General features: G+C 39.8%; 1 protein-coding gene across 2 annotated transcripts in view; it reads left to right on the top strand.

The window, feature by feature from the left end:
* Positions 1-21,215, top strand: part of sxc (O-linked N-acetylglucosamine (GlcNAc) transferase sxc) — a 79,321-nt gene that overhangs the window by 16,992 nt on the left and 41,114 nt on the right. For both annotated transcript variants that reach the window (XM_068378911.1, XM_068378912.1), the window contains exons 2-5: positions 4,740-4,890; positions 10,973-11,072; positions 15,227-15,370; positions 16,038-16,106. In XM_068378911.1, the coding sequence (XP_068235012.1) occupies positions 4,740-4,890; positions 10,973-11,072; positions 15,227-15,370; positions 16,038-16,106 (464 nt within the window). The remainder of the gene's footprint in view (positions 1-4,739; positions 4,891-10,972; positions 11,073-15,226; positions 15,371-16,037; positions 16,107-21,215) is intronic.

Here is a 21,215-nt window from a genome sequence, read left to right as displayed (position 1 = left end):
CAGAGATGAAATTTCTAAAGTTATGGCTGAAAAAGCAGAGGAGCCTTTGTGTATCAGTGGCCAGTTCCTCACATGTGGATTAAAAATGGTCAACTGACCTAAACTTTCCCCCCTAGCCTAACCTAACCTACAAGCCGTGTCCTAAGCTACTTACCTGGGGGGGGGGCTAATGCCGCCTGCGACCCCCCCTTACATGTCGCATTCTAACATGCAGGTGGCCGCTATCATACATACACCCTAAAACACATTTTAAAATAAAAACAAACAAGAATGCTACCTAACCTAAAGATCCCTCACCCAACCTAATCTAGGAGCAGTATCTTTACCTGTCTGGCGAGGGCTATGTCCCATGTGATCCCCCCCCCATACACTGCTGTATTCCTAGCTTACCCTAAGACTAAGCCTTAATCCTATGTTTGCTTTAATACTGGCAAGGTAACACAAAGTCATAATATTTCCTAAGATATAAAACTTGCTTCATATTGTATTTCAGACCAAAATGAACAACTTGCTCATAGGGAAAGTACATTGGACAAGTAAAAAGAAATTTTTAGGGCTTTAATTAGAAATACAGGAACAATGGTGCCATTACTTGGCTTTAGTAATACAAAATTTCTTATGGCACCTACAAACTTTTGTTCCTTAACATATGAATTACCGCAGTTTGTTTACTTTTTGACTATGCAACAACTTACGAGTAGCCTCTTTATCTTTGAAACAAACTGAAATGACATTATAGTAGGAATGGTTTCAATCGGTTATAGAAAAGTAATTTTAAGCTAAAACCTTGTTTGCTTGAAATTCAAGAGGCCTTTTGTGACATTCACAAGCTTACTGGGGAGCCTCTGCATAACGGCGGACATAGAACGCCGCTAACCTAAACTTATCCACCTAACCTAAACTTATCCGCCTAACCTAACTTGCACGCCATATCCTTACCTATTTATCTAACGTGGGAGGGGGCCACCCCCTTTGGCTGCTGTATTATTATGAAAAAGCGTTAAAAATATCCAAGTTATAGGCCATGGCCATTGTCATACATACACCTCCTATATTGGTACCTCGGTCTGCTGTGGTCTTTGTCAAGGCACTGAAAGATATTCCTTTTAGGTTGGCGCTTCTACATCATCCTCAATTGCTGAGGTTTGATAGTAATGACTTGTGTTTGGCTTCACATCTGGAAACATTCCAGCAGTTCCCATCTAGGAGGATTTTCTTGCAGAATAGCAAGCGTGATGCATGAGAGTTGGGAAGTATTTGGCACTTCTGTATCTGCAGGGGAGGGTATGAGTCCTTTTTGTGTGATTATAGTGTTGTGGGAGGGATCTTTCTTGATAACGTTACTCTTGTTGATTACAGACTATGTATTAATTTGCTTATACTAGTGCAAATACAGTATACGGCTATTGTATCATTGTTCTTGCCAAGATCTTCCAGTTGAGGGACGTGAATTTCCTGTTATTGTGGATGTTGTCTTGGCTTCTTAGGTCCTCCAAAATGGGCATCTATTTTACACAGTCACTTTCAGACACTATTTTAGCCCCTATGAGTTCCTCAGGAATGAGAGCTTGTCTTTAAGACTATCTGTTACAAGAGGTTTTCTGTCGATATGCTATCTATCTGATCACATCTGAAATTTGGAGATGTGTAATAAAGTATCATTCTTTCCAAGTTTGTAGGAAAAACTTCGACCATGTCATTACTCAACTCAACTGTGAAATCATCATAATTCCATCACTCCATAAGTTCATCAATGGAAATAAATACAATCAGCCTTACATCCTTTGGTCACTCTCCTACAAGTGCACTCTTTGCAAGCATTACAATTGCCTATACGCAAGTGCTTGGCAACTTGCGCTTATAATGCATATGCATCTCTCGCGAGAGTTTCCTGCTGAACATACTCTTAGCTATTCGTGTGCACTCATCTCCAGGGTCAAGTTATAGGACCCAGGTGGTAACTTCACCTTCTAGTAGCAGAGAATCTGCTGACAGTGGGGTACCTACTGATAAGACATGTTTGCCACAATGCTCAACAACATGCTTCTGGTCTACTGTTCACTGATCTCGTATCCAGCAGCAGCTCTAGGGGATGCCCTCCAATAGAATTGGGATTGCCTCACTGCTTAAATCTTTTCATCCATTTTGCCTGATATGAAGGGTAATCGACTGACTACTGTACTGATTACTCTAGATTTTGGACTGACCCTGGTGGCTTGCAAATGGCCACAAGTAGAGTGGTACCCAGTCCTGCTGATGCTCCTAACCAAACTTCCTCCTATGGCACAACCTGCTTTGTCAAGAGGTTTCATGTGCACTGCTATCCTCGTCTCTTCACTGTTGGAGATTATCCATAATCTCCTTCATGTGGAAGGCTTTTTTCGAGGCACTGTGAAGATGTTTGGATACTTCCAAAATTCTACTTCTGCTATCTTATTAAGCTAGTGGGCATCTTCTGTGATTGGGGCCGTAGAAGGGGTAACTCCGGCCCTCTGCAATGTATTGCAGATTTTTTCATCTACTTCACTTGGAGAAGCTCCACTCAGTCTTGGCAGTGATAGGCTTTCCCATGTTTTAAACCTTTGAGAATCTATTTCTCAAAGTTAAAAGGTGGTAGGACTCAACCCACCGCACCTCTTTAAGGTCCAAGTGCTTTGACATCCTGGTATTTTGATTATGGGACTTCCCCCTCCAAGGATTGATTCCTCTATTAAGGGACTAGGGTTTGTTTTTGTGTACAAACTACACAACTTTTAAAAGTACAGTACATTAGAACCTCGCATTAACAGACTAATAGAGGAAAGGGGGGGGGTCCGGTACCACTGGAATTCTGTCGTAAAGAAACAAAAGTTTCCAAAAAGCATAAAATCAAGCACAATTATTTCTAATTCCTATGGACTAAAGGCCTACCATTTATGCTAAACATTTGAGTAACATCAAAACAAGCAGCTGAGATTAACACACTTTAGTTTTTCACCTTTGGATGGCATAATTAAGGAATTAAATTGAATTACACATAAAAATTAAGAAATATACTGCACTTCAGAAATGATAAATGAAACTCTCGTAAGCAAAGATTGCTTTAGTCATGGGCCATATCAATACAAATGGAATACATCACCAGAAAATGCTTGCAAGTAATCTGGGAACTACTACTACTGCTTTACCTATAGTTAAGTCAAAGAAAATAGATAAAGTGATGTATACAAGACTACAGTACTTTGTAAATGAATAAGAAAATAAGTATATTTAATGCATAAACCAACCTTTAGATTGGACATTGTAAGAATTGAAGATGAATCTTAATCCATCTCATTTCTGTAGTACTGTATAAAGAATGCTAAATCATAAAGCCATCTGTGTAGGCCTATAAGTTAGGTTTGGTTATATAAAAAAATTTCATTACAATTTCATTTTACTTAATGTCTTTATAAATTTGAATTAAAACTAATTCTATTATCATATTTCCCCTACTTGCAATGCCCAAAATGGAAGCCATTTTGTTTATTTAAGTTTCATCACCAGTTATGATGAATGAAAGAAGGAATGAAGGCATTTATACATCCAAGTGATAACTAACGATACTTCTAGTTTTTAGTGAGCTGTATGAAACATCTGTTATTAATTATAAGATAGTCTAAATAAGTTTGGAAAATGCATTAAGAATACTTTTTATTCATGTGTGTGCTCTTCCTGATTGTGGTACTCTAGTTTAAATCAGCTGTCAATGTTATGTTTTCAGCTGGGCTGTAATATGGTTTCAAAACTTGTTCAAAGCATCTTATAATAAATATTGCACATACAGTAGGTCAATACAGTATGTCAATGCTGTATGTTATTAGACTACCACAGTTTACTAAAAGCTATTAGTGCATTACTTATCAATTGGATGTGTAAATGTATTCGTTCATTACGTTTTCCTTTTTGCTTTCCTGTGTAGGGGAAACAGTGATATAGAAACAGCTTTATAATTTAATTTCAAAGACTAATGTAAGTAAAATAACATTTGTAATAACATCCTCTTTATATATACTGTACACTGAAGAATACAGTACTACTGTACATATTTACTGTATATGTGGGCATATCCTCGAGAGTGGTTGCTTGAAATCAGCTGATGGCAAGATGAGCTGAGTGTTTGTGTTTACTTGTTCTGAGATTGCCTTGCTTAGAAAAAAGTTGATTTCATTTATATAGATTTATTCCTTGAATAGGCTGTTCATAATGAAGATATAGCAATAATGAATATGGTAAAAATTATTTTATTCCTATTATGCAAATAAGTACATTACAGTATAGAGTAGATAAATTTGAAGATATAAGTATTTACTTGTTATGGTGACCTTTGCCAACTGAATGCTACTCTGGTTATCTGAATTTGTTATGGTATATACGAAGTCCGTTGCTGCGAGGCTCTTCTTGTAATTTGTACTTTTCCAAACTTTTCAAACCTGAGTTTTCCAGTTTCACTCATCCCCTCAACCACCGTGCAAAGCCTAGGTAAAGATCAAAGTGATATTAAGGTTTGCTGGGTAGTGCCTGGAGCTTTCCTGCTACCTGCCAGTAACTACCAATACCTTTTTATAAACTTAACAGCCAGTTCCAGCCAAGCTGAAATTATTCTCGTACGAAAAGGAAAAATACAAATTACTTTTAAAATTTGATTTTTATAAAATTTTTGCAGCCTAACTTCTTGAACTAATAAATAATCGGATATTTTGTTCCTTTATGCCCCACAGGTCTTGCCGAGTTGGCCCATAGAGAATACCAGACTGGTGACTATGAAAATGCAGAGAAGCATTGCATGCAATTATGGCGTCAGGACCCGAGCAATACAGCTGTATTGCTTTTGCTATCATCAATTCATTTCCAGTGTCGCCGTCTTGACAAGTAAGTGCAGAAATGAAGCTTGCTTAGTATTTTGTCATTTATACAACAGACTTTGTTTAAATATAAATTAGTGGAAGGTTTATTTGAGCGTACAAGACATTGGAAAGGAACCCAGATTTCATAGTGAAGTGTAATTTGTTCCAAAACAAATACAAACCGTTGTCCTTAAATAGAAATATGACTTCATCGAAGCTGGAATGTCCATATAAACTTACAAAGGTTGCTACCTGCAGGTGGTGCGGGAGATAGCCATGACCCCCTGTCCTTCATCAAGGCTAGCATTTTTTGCTTTGATTGCAAGTAGTTTGGACTAACTCTTGCTGCCTCTTAAATTTTTGGCTATTCTTTCTTATTCTCATGTCAGATTAGGGTATTCTTACTATTGTCATATCAAAATGAATTGAAAAGTGCAATGGTGAAAAGTTGGGGAGGTTTATACCAAACTTGCCATTGATTTCCATGAAATTTGGGCTTTTCCTCAGCTTGAGGTGGTTTTGCCTTTGCCACCACTATTGAGGCTGGCTTTTTGTTGACTACACAACAACTGCTACACCTGTGGAAGGCAGGAGGGTATGGCATCTGCTGGTGGTAGTCTGCTGCTTTTGAAGATCCCCTTTGTGGCCTTCTCCTCCATGGAAGCTTTGTCATTGATCTTCAAGGCCTTGACTTCGAAGAAGGCTGGTAAGAGGAAGAAGCACTCTTGCTCCTCCCACTATTCATTCTAATGCCTCCTCCTCCTTAGTTTGCTTCTTTTGGAGAGGCCATTGTGTCCTCCATGGAAGCTTTGTCATTGATCTTCAAGGCCTTGACTTCGAAGAAGGCTGGCAAGAGGAAGAAGCACTCTTGCTCCTCCCACTTTTCATTACTAATTTCTCCTCCTCTGTAGTCTGCTTCTTTTGAAGAGACCATTTGTGTCCTCCATGGAAGCTTTGTCATTGATCTTCAAGGCCTTGACTTCGAAGAAGGCTGGCAAGAGGAAGAAGCACTGTTGCTCCTCCCACTTTTCATTACTAATTTCTCCTCCTCTGTAGTCTGCTTCTTTTGAAGAGACCATTTGTGTCCTCCATGGAAGCTTTGTCATTGATCTTCAAGGCCTTGACTTCGAAGAAGGCTGGCAAGAGGAAGAAGCACTGTTGCTCCTCCCACTTTTCATTACTAATTTCTCCTCCTCTGTAGTCTGCTTCTTTTAAAGAGACCATTTGAGTCCTCCATGGAAGCTTTGTCATTGATCTTCAAGGTCTCGACTTCGAAGAAGGCTGGGAAGAGAAAGAGGTACTGTGGCTCCTCCCACTTTTCATTACTAATTTCTCCTCTGTAGTCTGCTTCTTTTGAAGAGACCATTTGTGTCCTCCATGGAAGCTTTGTCATTGATCTTCAAGGCCTTGACTTCGAAGAAGGCTGGTAAGAGGAAGAAGCACTCTTGCTCCTCCCACGATTCATTCTAATGCCTCCTCCTCCTTAGTTTGCTTCTTTTGGAGAGGCCATTGTGTCCTCCATGGAAGCTTTGTCATTGATCTTCAAGGCCTTGACTTCGAAGAAGGCTGGTAAGAGGAAGAAGCACTCTTGCTCCTCCCACTATTCATTCTAATGCCTCCTCCTCCTTAGTTTGCTTCTTTTGGAGAGGCCATTGTGTCCTCCATGGAAGCTTTGTCATTGATCTTCAAGGCCTTGACTTCGAAGAAGGCTGGCAAGAGGAAGAAGCACTGTTGCTCCTCCCACTTTTCATTACTAATTTCTCCTCCTCTGTAGTCTGCTTCTTTTGAAGAGACCATTTGTGTCCTCCATGGAAGCTTTGTCATTGATCTTCAAGGCCTTGACTTCGAAGAAGGCTGGTAAGAGGAAGAAGCACTCTTGCTCCTCCCACTATTCATTCTAATGCCTCCTCCTCCTTAGTTTGCTTCTTTTGGAGAGGCCATTGTGTCCTCCATGGAAGCTTTGTCATTGATCTTCAAGGCCTTGACTTCGAAGAAGGCTGGTAAGAGGAAGAAGCACTCTTGCTCCTCCCACTATTCATTCTAATGCCTCCTCCTCCTTAGTTTGCTTCTTTTGGAGAGGCCATTGTGTCCTCCATGGAAGCTTTGTCATTGATCTTCAAGGCCTTGACTTCGAAGAAGGCTGGTAAGAGGAAGAAGCACTCTTGCTCCTCCCACTATTCATTCTAGTGCCTCCTCCTCCTTAGTTTGCTTCTTTTGGAGAGGCCATTGTGTCCTCCATGGAAGCTTTGTCATTGATCTTCAAGGCCTTGACTTCGAAGAAGCCTGGTAAGAGGAAGAAGCACTCTTGCTCCTCCCACTATTCATTCTAATGCCTCCTCCTCCTTAGTTTGCTTCTTTTGGAGAGGCCATTGTGTCCTCCATGGAAGCTTTGTCATTGATCTTCAAGGCCTTGACTTCGAAGAAGGCTGGCAAGAGGAAGAAGCACTGTTGCTCCTCCCACTTTTCATTACTAATTTCTCTTCCTCTGTAGTCTGCTTCTTTTGAAGAGACCATTTGTGTCCTCCATGGGAGCTTTGTCATTGATCTTCAAGGTCTCGACTTCGAAGAAGGCTGGGAAGAGAAAGAAGTACTGTGGCTCCTCCCACTTTTCATTACTAATTTCTCTTCCTCTGTAGTCTGCTTCTTTTGAAGAGACCATTTGTGTCCTCCATGGAAGCTTTGTCATTGATCTTCAAGGTCTCGACTTCGAAGAAGGCTGGGAAGAGAAAGAGGTACTGTGGCTCCTCCCACTTTTCATTACTAATTTCTCCTCTGTAGTCTGCTTCTTTTGAAGAGACCATTTGTGTCCTCCATGGAAGCTTTGTCATTGATCTTCAAGGCCTTGACTTCGAAGAAGGCTGTTAAGAGGAAGAAGCACTCTTGCTCCTCCCACTATTCATTCTAATGCCTCCTCCTCCTTAGTTTGCTTCTTTTGGAGAGGCCATTGTGTCCTCCATGGAAGCTTTGTCATTGATCTTCAAGGCCTTGACTTCGAAGAAGGCTGGCAAGAGGAAGAAACACTGTTGCTCCTCCCACTTTTCATTACTAATTTCTCCTCCTCTGTAGTCTGCTTCTTTTGAAGAGACCATTTGTGTCCTCCATGGAAGCTTTGTCATTGATCTTCAAGGTCTCGACTTCGAAGAAGGCTGGGAAGAGAAAGAGTTACTGTGGCTCCTCCCACTTTTCATTACTAATTTCTCCTCTGTAGTCTGCTTCTTTTGAAGAGACCATTTGTGTCCTCCATGGAAGCTTTGTCATTGATCTTCAAGGCCTTGACTTCGAAGAAGGCTGGTAAGAGGAAGAAGCACTCTTGCTCCTCCCACTATTCATTCTAATGCCTCCTCCTCCTTAGTTTGCTTCTTTTGGAGAGGCCATTGTGTCCTCCATGGAAGCTTTGTCATTGATCTTCAAGGCCTTGACTTCGAAGAAGGCTGGCAAGAGGAAGAAGCACTGTTGCTCCTCCCACTTTTCATTACTAATTTCTCCTCCTCTGTAGTCTGCTTCTTTTGAAGAGACCATTTGTGTCCTCCATGGAAGCTTTGTCATTGATCTTCAAGGTCTCGACTTCGAAGAAGGCTGGGAAGAGAAAGAGGTACTGTGGCTCCTCCCACTTTTCATTACTAATTTCTCCTCTGTAGTCTGCTTCTTTTGAAGAGACCATTTGTGTCCTCCATGGAAGCTTTGTCATTGATCTTCAAGGCCTTGACTTCGAAGAAGGCTGGCAAGAGGAAGAAGCACTCTTGCTCCTCCCACTTTTCAATACTAATTTCTCCTCCGTAGTCTGCTTCTTTTGAAGAGACCATTTGAGTCCTCCATGGAAGCTTTGTCATTGATCTTCAACGTCTCGACTTCAAAGAAGGCTGGCAAGAGAAAGAAGTACTGTGGCTCCTCCCACTTTTCATTACTAATTTCTCCTCTGTAGTCTGCTTCTTTTGAAGAGACCATTTGTGTCCTCCATGGAAGCTTTGTCATTGATCTTCAAGGTCTCGACTAAGAAGAAGGCTGGGAAGAGGAAGAAGTATTGTGGCTCCTCCCACTTTTCATTACTAATTCCTCCTCCTCCTCCCACCTTTCATTACTAATTCCTCCTCCTCCTCCCACCTTTCATTACTAATTCCTCCTCCTCCTCCCACCTTTCATTACTAATTCCTCCTCCTCCTCCCACCTTTCATTCCTAGTTTCTCCTCCTCCTTTTTTTTTAGAGGTAACACTAATCTGTGAAGTTGTTGTGACTTCATGGTTGCAGGGTATTCAGCCTCTTCAAGTGAAAGGCTTTTCGCAAGGTGCTGTGCAGATGTTTGGGTACCTGCGATACTTCTCCCATTTTGGAGCTAGTCTAGCGCTGATCACAGATTTCCCAGTCTTTTTCAGCGAGAGAAACCGCTGAATGGGATAGGCCTCTCTTCCTCGTGGTAGTTGCCTATGTTCGTGAGAAACTTTGAGCACCTTTGCCCACCCTGAGACTTCAGGCCTCGGGAGTGGGACATGACGTATGTCTAATTGGCTCTTATGCATATCCTGTATAAGCCTTTCGGGTCATCAGACAAAAATCTAACACTCATTACTTTTTGCTTGGCTTATAACTGGCTTTGAGAGTAGGCAAGTTGCATGTTCTCTTTTATTTAGTATCCACAGTGGGGAGTAAGGAGGTCTGTGTGGCTAAAACTCAGAACCCATATGCCTTCAGTTCATGACCCTTGGTTTGAAACCACCTCCATTCCGTCTACATGAAGCTTTGGGTGGCGGTTGGGAGGAGAAGCTTTTATATCAGTGACAGCTCTGCTGTAATCTCTGAAGAGGAACTGACACCTCAGTTTGAGTGTCAGTGACTCTTTGTTAGCACTGGCAGCACCAAGTTATCTTTCTGGTGAATTGAGACAATCCGTACAGCGTACACCTGAGCTGCTCTGAGAGTCAAGGTACTAGCTAGGACCAGAGCTCATGAAGTGAGGGTATTGGCTCCATCATAACCTTTAAGATAAACTTATCAGTCGGCCAGGTGTTGAAGGGTAGGGTATGGAGTCTCCAACTACCTGTACAACCTATTGTCCACAGGTAGTATACACACAAGTCCATTGTGTAATCAGCTCAGCTGCTACATGGTACAGGAAGCATGTTGTCTTTGGTAATGTGTGGATTTAATTTTGGAATGAATGTTATAATTACTAGTTCTCCATATATTTTGTTCTCTATGGTATGAAGCAGACGAAAAGTTACATGCTAGATCTGATTTGATAATAGTAAGTAACACTTCTGAGCTCCATTCTTTAATCCTAAATGGGAGGATAGTGGAATTTATACCAACCCATTGATCTTCATACATCAGGTATAGTATTCCAGACTGATTTCCCCATTTGACGAAGTAGGCCCTATCAGTCATCTCATTTGCTCCCATTGTAGACCAGGCAGACTGACATTTCTAGGGAAGAAAAAGAACCAAGCACTTTGATTCTAAGGGAACTTTCAACCCACCAAAAGGCGAGTCTTCCTTTCTAAGGGACGAAGGTTTGTATTTCGCACAGGAACAAATCACGCATTTTGAAGTAATGTGTATTTTTCCTAGCCATACAAATCTGACTCCTTTAAATTAAACTTCTCTTCTCAACCACCCTTCAGTCCTTAGCCAAAAGGTCAAATTGAGGCTTTTTTTAACAGGTGATTGGGCAGAGCTACTCGCTTGCGTGCAACACCTGTCATTAACTACCTTGTTATTGAAGTCAACTCTCATTCCAGCTTGCGCTGAAGTCCTCTCCTATTTAAAGGATGTGTGTTTTTATTATGTAAACTGATCAGTCTTTTGAGTTGATAGAATGAAGCGTAAATTTAGATGTCATTGGTTTTCATTCACATTTATTGACTATTACCCATTAAGAATTACGGTAATATACAGTATAGGTAATGTTTTAAAGTGTAGTAGGTAATTGTTCTTGTGATTTTGATAGTTTTTTTGTTACACATTCATTGCTACTTTTATATATACTGCATATGTAATTCTACTGTATTCCGGAAACTTAATATAATTATTTCATAACTACTGACTGGTTTGAATTTGATGATTAGTAACCAAATTGCATTGTAATTTACATTTACTTTGTCTTTTGCTCTAGGTCTGCCCATTTCTCCATGCTGGCCATTAAACAAAATCCCATGTTGGCCGAGGCTTATAGCAACTTGGGGAATGTCTATAAGGAACGCGGACAGTTACAGGTAAATTTCATGTATTTAATTTTAGTTTGTTGAAGATCTATTTGTTCCTTCGAAGATACAAACTGAGTCGTTTAATTGGGTTACTTCTGGGCGAAGCCAGTTTATGACCAGTTGAAAAATTATTTGAGGTTATGGCTGCCACACCCTCCCTTGTACTGATTAGCTTGGTATGATGGTTATTGTGGGTGGTCACTTACTCTCTTTCTGGCAGCTGAACTGATCGGACGTCAGTTTCTGGCCTCCAGTTTTCTTACTTTTAGTCTGTTTCTCTTTTCTGTCACAATGGAGTGAAACAAGTGAGTGTTGTTTGTATGTGTCCTGGTACTGAGGAATGTCTGTATGAGACCTTGATGAATCGCCGTGGTGTAGATCCATGTATTTTGTACTATGTGGTGTGGACATTGAGGCTCATCGGAATACTCTTTATGTTGTGTGTAGGGAGTGGTCATCCTCCCAATGGGGAAAGTTTTTTGGCTGACGGAAGAAAAAGGCTGTGCGTGATTGCTCTCCTTCAATTGCTTCAGCTTCAGAGGAGAGTAAGATGATTACCATATTTCCCGTGTCATAAGACGCTACAAGTGGTAAGACGCACCCTTAGATTAGCAAGGAAGTTTAAAAAAAAAAATTGAGGATTTTAAAAACTTCTTAGCACAAATCCCCAGTCACCGGCTCTAGCGTGATTATTGTCTGGCACAGTAACTTCTTATTTTGGATGAATTATGAAATGTTTAAGTTAATAGTAATTAGCTATATGCCGATTATCCCAATTTTATTACATATTCATATAAGAAACCACTAAACCAATCGTGGTTTCCACCACAACTACACTTTTAGTCAGAATGTTTGGTGTTTCAAGTGTTGTTTACATGAAGGCAGCGTTGCCAAAGGTGCATAAAATTTTGTTAGAGGTAAAATTCTAGTACTATTTCCAAAATTCCTCATATGGCCTATAAATTTTCTCACAAAATGTAATTATTGATTAGAGAAACCTAGACATTCTTTTAGGTGGAATAATTTTGCTACTGTTTGTGATTCTAGGTCTAGTTACTTTTCTGCAAATTGGTAATACTGCAATTGGCAAATAAAGTTTTTTTTCCAAGGTCGTATTCAGCAAACGTCTGTTTGTATTATTTCGTCACTCGGGCAACAAAGTCATTATCAATATATTGCTTCATTAAAAAATATAAAAAAAAAGAGAAAATAGATATATACTGGCCAAACCCCTCATGTCTGAGGCCTTTATCTTGCAATGGCTTAGAAAGGGATGCATTGGTTGCTGTTGGTACTTTGGAATTTTTTTTCAATAAAATGTACTTGGGTTGAAAAGTTTCTTATTGAGTTTATCTTGTCTTGGCTGCATTTTATTTTCATCTTGATATTATGCATTGTAGTATTACATCAAGAATGTACATACATACATATACCAAGGCACTTCCCCCAATTTTGGGGGTTAGCCGACATCAACAAATGAAACAAAACTAAAAGGGGACCTCTACTCTCTACGTCCCTCCCAGCCTGACAAGAGACTCAACCGAGTTCAGCTGGTACTGCTAGGGTGCCACAGCCCACTCTCCCCCGTTATCCACCACAGATGAAGCTTCATAATGTTGAATCCCCTACTGCTGCTACCTCCGCGGTCATCTAAGGCACCGGAGGAAGCAGCAGGGCCTACCGGAACTGTGCGTCACAATTGCTCGCCATTCATTCCTATTTCTAGCACGCTCTCTTGCCTCTCTCACATCTATCCTCCTATCACCCAGAGGTTCCTTCACTCCATCCATCCACCCAAACTTTGGCCTTCCTCTTGTACTTCTCCCATCAACTCTTGCATTCATCACCTTCTTTAGCAGACAGCCATTTTCCATTCTCTCAACATGGCCAAACCACCTCAACACATTCATATCCAATCTAGCTGCTAACTCATTTCTTACACCCGTTCTCACCCTCACCACTCCGTTCCTAACCCTATCTACTCGAGATACACCAGCCATACTCCTTAGACATTTCGTCTCAAACACATTCAATTTCTGTCTCTCCATCATTTTCATTCCCCACAACTCCGATCCATACATCACAGTTGGTACAATCACTTTCTCATATAGAACTCTCTTTACATTCATGCCCAACCCTCTATTTTTTACTACTCCCTTAACTGCCCCCAAACACTTTGCAACCTTCATTCACTCTCTGACGTACATCTGCTTCCACTCCACCATTTGCTGCAATAATAGACCCCAAGTACTTAAACTGATCCACCTCCTCAAGTAACTCTCCATTCAACATGACATTCAACCTTGCACCACCTTCCCTTCTCGCACATCTCATAACCTTACTCTAACCCACTCTCAACTTCCTTCTCTCACACACCCTTCCAAATTCTGTCACTAATCGGTCAAGCTTCTCTTCTGTGTCTGCAACCAGTACAGTATCATCCACAAACAACAACTGATTTACCTCCCATTCATGGTCATTCTCGTCTACCAGTTTTAATCCTCGTCCAAGCACTCGAGCATTCACTTCTCACCACTCCATCAGCATACAAGTTAAACAACCACGGCGACATCACACATCCCTGTCTCAGCCCAACTCTCACCGGAAACCAATCACTCACTTCATTTCCTATTCTAACACATGCTTTACTACCTTTGTAGAAACTTTTTACTGCTTGCAACAACCTTCCACCAACTCCATATAACCTCATCACATTCCACATTGCTTCCCTATCAACTCTATCAGACGCTTTCTCCAGATCCATAAACGCAACATACACATCCTTACCTTTTGCTAATATTTCTCGCATATCTGCCTAATTGTAAAAATCTGATTCATACAAGCCCTACCTCTTCTAAAACCACCCTGTACTTCTAAGATTGCTTTCTCTATTTTATCCTTAATCCTATTAATCATTACTCTACCATACACTTTTCCAACTAAACTCAACAAACTAATACCTCTTGAATTACAACACTCATGCACATCTCCCTTACCCTTATATAGTGGTACAATACATGCGCAAACCCAATCTACTGGTATCATTGACAACACAAAACACATATTAAACAATCTCACCAACCATTCAAGTACAGTCACACCCCCTTCCTTCAACATCTCGGCTCTCACACCATCCATACCAGATGCTTTTCCTACTCTCATTTCATCTAGTGCTCTCCTCATTTCCTCTATTGTAATCTCTCTCTCATTCTCATCTCCCATCACCGGCACCTCAACACCTGCAACAGCAATTATATCTGCCTCCCTATTATCCTTTACATTCAGTAAACTTTCAAAATATTCCGCCCACCTTTTCCTTGCCTCCTCTCCTTTTAACAACCTTCCATTTCCTTCTTTCACTGTCTCTGTAATTCTTGAGCCAGCCTTCCTTACTCTCTTCACTTCTTTCCAAAACTTCTTCTTATTCTCAAGAATGTATATATGGTTAAATGTGCTTTGAGCCAAGTTGTGTATGAAATAAGTTTATGTATTTAAGTTTTTTATTTGCAATTGATGAACGAATGTTCACCGTGTGGTGGGAAGGGATTTAGGTCTTTTCTTATGGTCCATTTCAAGGAAGTAAAACAAAGGCCAAATGCATCTTAGAGCCTCAGTGCCAAATGTAAATTGTTTTTAGTGAAATTAGTCAATTTCAGTGGTTTCCCATACATTACCTGGATTAAGGTTGTGTACCAGACACTATTACCACATTGTTGGAGTGACGTTTTTTCCTTTCCCACTCTAAGCTTTTGTAGGTTAATGTAATGGTTATTAATTTATTAATCATCTTAATTTTTTTTTTCATTCCTCTATAATTTTTTTACTTTTTTATTTCCTTTTGTCTCTTGGAATTGTAGCAATATGTTTTTGCAATTATGATTTCATCTGAGTTTGTAATGACTTATCTGCTGAGATTGGAATTTCCACATCCTTGAAAATATTGTTTACAGATCACTGGTTTTGTATGGAAAAATTTATCTTGAAAAAGTACTCTAAAAGATATACAGTATTTATTTCTAGCAAGGAACATGCCTTTCTTTACAATATTAATAAGACCATATTTGCACCTCACTTCTAAGTTTATAATTTTTCATAGAAGCATATTTTGAAATGAGGTAATTCTAGTGAATGCAATAATTATGACTGAACTTTTTACTTTACAGGAGGCTCTTGAAAACTACCGTCATGCTGTTCGCTTGAAGCCCGATTTCATAGATGGATACATCAACTTGGCTGCTGCTTTGGTTGCTGCAAATGATATGGAACAGGCTGTTCAAGCTTATGTGTCTGCTCTTCAGTATAACCCAGTATGTATTGAAGTGTTATTATCTTTAAGGAGGGACTTAAAATCAATATTGATTAGTGTAAGAGAGGGAGGTTAACTTCTATAGTTGAGCACCTTGGAGCTTAGAAGTAGCAACTGCAAGGAATGATGTAAAAATAAGTGAGAAAATTATTTGTTGCAACACACAAACCAGTCTTTGTTTAGAATAGAGAATGTCTTCAAGGGAGCAGGAGTGGTCATTGAAATCTTTAATGAGATAGTTAACAAAGGCTGGTGAGCTTGGACATGTTTCCCCTGACTCCCCATTTGTTAAAGACTTCACTTTGGTCTTTGGCTGCATTACAAACTTATTGTACATCACTATTTGGTGGCATAATTTTTTACAATCATCGACTTTTTATCGATTGTAGATCATCCTTGAGCTAGACCAAATTAGGGTCAATATGGTATTGCGTTTTTGCAATATTTAAAGGAAATTACTAGTGTCAAATCAGGAAAATTATGCATTGTGTTGGTTAGGCACTGGAAGGAAAAAAGTAATATTTAAATGGTTTTTAAGTCATTTGAAATGGTTTTTGAATTTTTAAATGTAATAGAATTTATGTAATTAAGTATAATTGTTTTTATTAAATTATTAAGTTTGCCTAACCATTCTTTTGTATATTAAAATATTGTTTCTTCTCCCATAGGATTTATACTGTGTAAGGAGTGACCTCGGTAATCTCTTGAAGGCCCTTGGAAGATTAGATGAAGCTAAGGTATGTGCTGTGTGCAGAGTTGAACTAAGCCCAACCTGCTTATGCCTTCGTCCCCTCTCTTGTTCACTTGTTAAGTCAGTTACCCTGAGCATCACCCTATCTTTTCTCTAATTTTGCCACAGTATCCTCCTACATTTCTCCTCTTCCCTTTGGATACATTTGTTCCTATGATAATACAAACCTTTGTCTTATGAGGAGTGTACTTCAGCACAAGTTAGAAATGACCATTGAAGTCTATTAAGAAGGTAGTTAGTGTATGGTAAGAAGGGGAGTGGAAGGCCCCAGTCACCCGTGTGATATAATCCTGCCATTTACACGTTTGCCGTTGTTGTAGGTGTTCTTTGACATATAAGAATTCTTGTGAATTTCATTGACTTGTACTTTTGATCCTGCAGAGTGGTTGTATTGTAGTTGATTCTTAGGAAAAAGGTTTTTAAACGGCGGTGTTCATTTATTTTTTTCTTGGTTTGAAGATCCCTACTGTTCCAGAATTGTTCTGTGCCATGTCTGTGGCCCATCTTCTCTTATGTTGAATGTTCCGGTGGGCTAGAATCATTCTCTTGTCGTTTGGCGAATAATCTCCCTTTGACTAAAAATCTCTACTTTTCTTTCAGCTTTGACCAATTATTTGGTTGTGTTCCATATACTCTTTGGTCTTTTCGGGTCACAGAGAGTATTTTAGAGGACATTGGTATTGGTATTTATGCTCCGGTAAGGGTCCCGTGTGCATGAACTGTGTACATGTGGGCGGTTGCTGCATTCCAATATCTATCTGTGTGGTGTTAACAGAGAAAGTTTCGTGTTCCTTAAGAATAGTTGCCTTCTTTATGTATTCCTGGTGATCCTTTGGATTGCTCCTGATCCAACTTTCTTCTCCCAAGTTAATCAGTAACATTTGTCTGCTAGTCACCTGGTATTATGGGAGTGACTCTGGGACATTAACGACAAGACTGCAAACATTCCTGTGGCCGTGATCATTAAGTTTGAGGCAATCATGTGTTGGACACTGCGTGAAGACCACGTGCATACATTCTCGAAAGTTTACTCTTACATGGGATTGATCCTGGTTTGAGGAAATATCTCTATTATTAGGATGAACATGTATGTGCATATGTCTGAGTGGGGTTGGAATGTTCAAAGTATCAGTTTCACCCTAGTGTGTCCAATCGTGACAGTTGATGCTCCCATAGACATTCAATCTTGGTTGAACTTGGGGAGTTGTCTATTATAGTAAGGAGTTATCATCAATGGCAATCTGTACCCTAACTAATCTCAGCAGAATACCTTATGTACTCGGGCCTGTCGCTCCTTTGGCTTCACCCTTTTTGAAGGGTAAGCTTGAGCATGAGCTTCCCTTCATGGATCGCCAAAATGTCTGGCCTGGTTGGCTCGGGTAGAAATATTGCAGGAGAAGTAAGCTCTGTAAGTTGTAGATGGTCAGTCTCTGGGGTTTTACATTTAATTGTTTCTGGTGGAGAATTCACGTGTCAAGAGTAGACTTGTCATTGACCTCTCTCCCTTGGTGTCTAACAAAGTTATTTTGTGACATAGTATGTTCCATATTTGATTCCAATTGACCAGTTTAAAAGTTTTGTTCATTGAACTGTGACAGCTCCACGGTTGTTCATTTGTTTATTCACCTTGGTTTCAGTTTTGCCTCACTCCAATTGAATATGTCTGAAATATCTTTGATTGCCTAATCTTAGCATCTTTGACGACACAGTTGCTCTGGAACTGAAACTGCCTCCTTGTCTTTGATCATTGTCTGGCAATCGTGGTAAATTTAAGCTGGATATCCTTTCCTAATTGAGGATAAAGTCTATAGAAATAGTAACAACGAGAATCCTTTGGGAGTTAACATTACAGCTCGCTAAGAACAGCCTGCTCCTCTTTGGGTAGTTTTCCTGGGTTGTCTGTATCTTCTTGGAGAAGCTCAAAAAAAGCGGGTGACTTGATGAAAGGCCAGGTGAGTAGGATCCCAATCTGTTTTGGTATGAATATCCAGCATCTTGTAGAGAGGCTGTTAATGCAGGATTGCAAGAGGAGAGATGTCTGGGTGTATTTAAAGATCCTCTTTACTAGTGTAGCATTCTACCAATGGAAGTGGTTCATCTTACAGTATGTGATTGGTGTTGTCGAAGAAGTATCTCTTTGGTCAGGAATTCATAAAGCACATTAATGATACCCCTATCTCCCATTGCTTAGAAAAGCTCTTCTTAGTCTGTTTTAAACTGGTCATTAATGTTTTTTGACTGAAGAGATTGGTATCTGCCTTTTGGGAATTTTCTACGCTTTTGTGAACCTTCAAAGTCTTGGCCAACCATGAGAACCATGGCCTTTTGAGTAGGATGAGAAAGTTTTCAAGAGTCTTGACTTAAGTTCCCTTTAGGCCCTGTTGGAGAATTCTAGCCTTGGGTTTTCCAAAGTTTTTAGGCATAATCCTGCAAGCTACTTGAAGTGAAGGCTGTAAGTTCCAACTCGTGGCGAAGTCAGAATGTCTTTTCCTGATAAGAGGTTTAAGCTTCACGATTCCCTTCCTCCAAAATTTTGTAGGTGAGGGCATAATGAGATGCTCCTACATCCCATTAGAATTTCTGGAATGTAGACCTTTTTTTTCCTTAGTACCATCAGCCACATCAAGTACTGTATGAATCATCCAGGGAGAAAATTGAGCATATAGTTGCGAAAGCTTTTTCAGGGCAAATGCGACTTCCCTAAGGTGAAAGAGCTTTCCTCCCAACATCTTGTCTTATCCTAGCCTTCTTGCCTATTGGAATGAAAAGATGCCTTTTACATGCTATCCCTTTTGTATAAAGGAGACTGATTCTCTTGTGTCTGTGCAAGTTTTTCTCCTCATAAACTAGCACTGGACCAAGGCTTAGACACTTAAGCATCCCTGTGTTGCTGATTTTGAGGTTGTAAAGAGTTCCCTTTCTCCAAATTGTATTAAGGAAGTAACAAATCAGAATGGGGGTGAACTACTTAACATGTGTCAAGTCGAGTCTTCTTAATGAGACAAAGGTTTGTCTTCTGGTAGGAACAAATAACAAATTTTTAAAGTAATTTATATTTTTCCTAGCAAACTTATTCTTTAATCAAAATCTTACCCCAACTACCCCTGTAGGGCTGATTGATGTCAAAGGGCAAAATTTGCTGGGTTATGGCAGACGGGATAGATGAAACCTCCCTCTCACCTGCCTGTCACCCACTAACTACCTTATTAGTAGGCTTCAATAGCTGTTACAAGCTTGTTGTGAAATATACTCCTCAAAAAAAGACTTTGGTTTGTAAATCCAGGAAAAATACAAATGACTTTAATCTTTTTTTATTTTACTAGGTAGAAGTAACTCTAGTCATATTATAGGGGGAATTGAACTCATTTCTTGACTTGCTTGTTGGTTCTTTGTCTGCTTAGAATGTCGAAGTCAGTTTGCTGTCGCAGATTTGAATTACTCTATAGATTGATTGTAGACAAAGTAAAGTAGTGCGAGACACTCTTAGTCAAGACTGTTGGATAGGGAGTGGGATGCTAAAATATTGTCCATCTTCTCTTGAGTACTTGATGAATGTATTTAGTTCAAAAGGATGAGACATTTTCGAGAAAGTAAATGTTGCAAAGGAAAGATCTTTACTTGGCAATTCAGTTCTTAGTAGAAGGGTAGCATGAATACTTTTCTTTCTTTTGGGGAACAAAATACTGGAGTTCTTGTTTACCTTAAACAAACAACATTTGACAGTCATTTTTCCCTTGTCCCTCCTAACCTCTTTAGTGGCAACATACGATCTATGCTTCCTTTTGTCCCTGCCCTTTCCCTTCTCTTTAGTTGATAGCCTAGAGGAACTCAGTGTAGTATTGGAATGTTATGAGCTAGCCGTGCACTCCTCCTGAGGCTGACAAGTAAGGATTTGTGGCTGAGCTGTTGATATGGCGCTAAGCAGAACGGACAAAAGTTTTTGTTTTCTACCAGCATTAATAATTTTATATTTTTAGCCTTAGGCAGGTGAAGATATTGGATATGAATTTTTGGTTTTTAAAGGAACTTTTATATATAATGAGGCATTTAAATGCTATAAAAATGCTTGTCGGAGACAAATTCTCGACTCCGTGCGCGCGTATGTGAACGCATTCCGCGACGCTGGGTTTTACCCTTTTGTATTACTGTAAGTGGAGAATTTTATTTACATGAAAATGGGGGTCTGCGCATTAGATCTCCAGCAATCCACTTATAAAGTTGAGCCAGGCTTGGCCCTTATTCAGGCCAAGTTTTGTTCAACACCAATACTGCGCTGCATGAATATTCAGTTTTCAGAGAAGATTAAATTACATAATTTAGTTGAAAAATTTTTCTTTGAAATCAGATGCTTCAGATAGTTACTGAAATTTGATAAGTTTTATTTGAATTTAATTTATTTCTTCTCTAAGGACTAGAACATTGCGTCACGATGTTTACTTTCTAATATTTCAGCATTTTTTTTCCTCTTTGTCACTGGTCAGCCACTCCTTACACCAGTCACAGGAACAGTGTTTTTTTTATTGTTTTCTAAGTGCTGGATTGTGCTCGCAAAATTTCGCACAGTTGTTCCTCTAGGTTTTGTACCTTCCCTCCCAAACAATTCCTCTCAGACTATAGGTCATTAGAACCCATGTAATCGAATTTAGAGATACTGATTGTATCTTGAGTTTCTGAAGTGAAGAAATTGCACCTTGATGCTTGAGCATTTTGACTGATAATGCACTCTATCGGAAGCATTTGATTTCATGTTGTATGTTTGGAATGGTCTTCCTTTGTTAAAATCGATTCTCTTCGCTGGTTATTATTTTTGTCATCATGGTATCTTGCTCTTCTTTTCAAGTTGGTGTATTTCCTTTTTGTCTGAGTGAATTTACAGGCAAAAGCACAGGCATCCTGGTACTGAAGTACACAGAGTCGTTACTGCAAGCCACACTAATCAGAGTTGTTTTTACTTTTCTTCCCTTGGTGGTACATATAGATGTTGAGGCTGTCTAGGCCTACTCCTACTCTGCAGAGGTCGTCTTGAAGAAGCCCTCGGTAGTTCGTGGAGACTTAAGATGTAGGTGGACCGACCGGGAGTCAGCACTTAAGGGTT

The sequence above is a fragment of the Palaemon carinicauda genome, chromosome 8 (assembly GCF_036898095.1).
Source record: "Palaemon carinicauda isolate YSFRI2023 chromosome 8, ASM3689809v2, whole genome shotgun sequence".
NCBI lineage: Eukaryota > Metazoa > Arthropoda > Malacostraca > Decapoda > Palaemonidae > Palaemon > Palaemon carinicauda.
This window is presented reverse-complemented; position numbering and strand designations above follow the sequence as displayed.